Here is a 1,831-nt window from a genome sequence, read left to right on the forward strand (position 1 = left end):
CGCAAAGTTAAACCTGTAATATCTCACGTTTTAATTCATTGAATTTGTTTATGAGTAATTGTCCTTTTAACTTCAAGAAATGCTACTCCAAACACTTCATATGGGGAACACATTCTATTTTTTTAACCAATTTTAATTATTTTAGTGAGCTAAAAATCTAATAGTTTCTTCTCTGTTGTATATTCCCTGACAACAGGACATTCTTCAGTATTGCAGTAATTTATATTTGAAATATTTTATTTAATACAGAGACTTTACAAATGCCATCTGTATGTTTAAATACTTGTAAAGAAATACAAGTGCTTTTACCTCAGGCATCTGGTGACACTGGGCTTGTGCTAAGTGCTGAGATCAACAAGCCTTTGAGCTGTACTCAGCAATATCTGGTTCCCATTGATTTGCATGTCCTCACTGCCCAGTCTAGGGAACTTCTTCATATACCTGTCACACATATACTGTGCCACTGTCATTGCAGTCAGAACTCAGAATGGACATGAGGGCCCATGCTCAGTTTCTTGGGTTATTGTTGCTTTGGTTTGCAGGTAAGATGAACTAAAATGGGAATTCCACTGATTAGTATTGACTGTTATTTGGGTGATGTCATCCTTTATAATGCTTAATTGTGTGGATATTCATTATGTCTCCACTCCTAGGTGCCAGATGCGACATCCAGATGACGCAGGCTCCATCTTCCCTGCCTGCATCTCTGGGAGACAGAGTCACTATTACTTGCCGGGCAAGTCAGGACATTGGAAATTATTTAAGATGGTTCCAGCAGAAACCGGGGAAATCTCCTAGGCGTATGATTTATGGTGCAACCAACTTGGCAGCTGGGGTCCCATCAAGGTTCAGTGGCAGTAGGTCTGGGTCAGATTATTCTCTGACCATCAGCAGCCTGGAATCTGAAGATATGGCAGACTATTACTGTGTACAGTCTAAAGAGTCCCCTTTCACAGTGATACAAGTCATAACATAAACCCCTGTGAAAGCAGAAGTGAGAGGTTTGGTTGTCCCATCTGTCTCTCTTCATGAATCACCCACTCTAAGTATTTCTCAGATGTCTCAGTCTCAAAATCTGACAGTATAACAAAAAGGAAAAACTTGAGAAAGTCCATTACTGAAAGACCATGGGATTTGTATTTCTAATTAAAGCTAAGTCATCACAATGATGAGAGCTCTGAACTTCTTCCCAGCTAGGGATCAAAGACAGTTGACAACTCCAGAAGAATTTCTTTCAGTTTCATAGAAGTAAAATTTGAAGTAAAAGGAGATGAATGGAACCTTTGTGGAAGGTTGGATATTTATAGAGATTTCTGACTTGTGACACCATGGATGGCCCAGGACAGTTAAATTCAAAAGCAAAAGGGAGAAAGAACATTGGAAATCTTGGAAGAGGCAGTAGGAAGGGCTAGAGAGAGATGTATTTTAGGAGTACTAGATGATCTTGCAGAGGACCCGGCTTCACTTCCTAGCATGCAACTGGTGCTTCACAACCATTTAAAATTCCAGTTTTATGGACTCTGCTAACTCCTTTTGACATTGCTGTGTACAGGCAGGCACAATGTCATGCATAATTGCAAGTAAAACCATTCTTATGCATAAAATTAAATAACAGCCACTTTAAAAAGCAATAAAGCAGATTAGCAAGAGGAAGTTGACAGGATGCAGAGTAGAAAGTGGAAAACAACCTGTGACTCATGCAAGAGCTCTATTGGTGGGACTCAGTGATGGGAGCACCACAGGCTATAACAAATAGCTCTGTCATTCCTACACCCAGAAGAGGCCTACAGCGTTACAATACTTAACACCATTGATGAAATTTAATATTTCT

At 39.7% G+C, this 1,831-nt stretch overlaps 1 gene segment (V, D, J or C); it reads left to right on the plus strand.

Moving 5' to 3' along the window:
- The first annotated feature begins 476 nt into the window (after positions 1 to 476).
- LOC102553454 (immunoglobulin kappa variable 1-39-like) lies at positions 477 to 979 on the plus strand. The segment is given in 2 exon segments: positions 477 to 542; positions 654 to 979. Coding segments are annotated over 2 exon segments (378 nt in total).
- Positions 980 to 1,831: the final 852 nt, after the last annotated feature.

This window comes from Rattus norvegicus, chromosome 4, assembly GCF_036323735.1.
Source record: "Rattus norvegicus strain BN/NHsdMcwi chromosome 4, GRCr8, whole genome shotgun sequence".
NCBI lineage: Eukaryota > Metazoa > Chordata > Mammalia > Rodentia > Muridae > Rattus > Rattus norvegicus.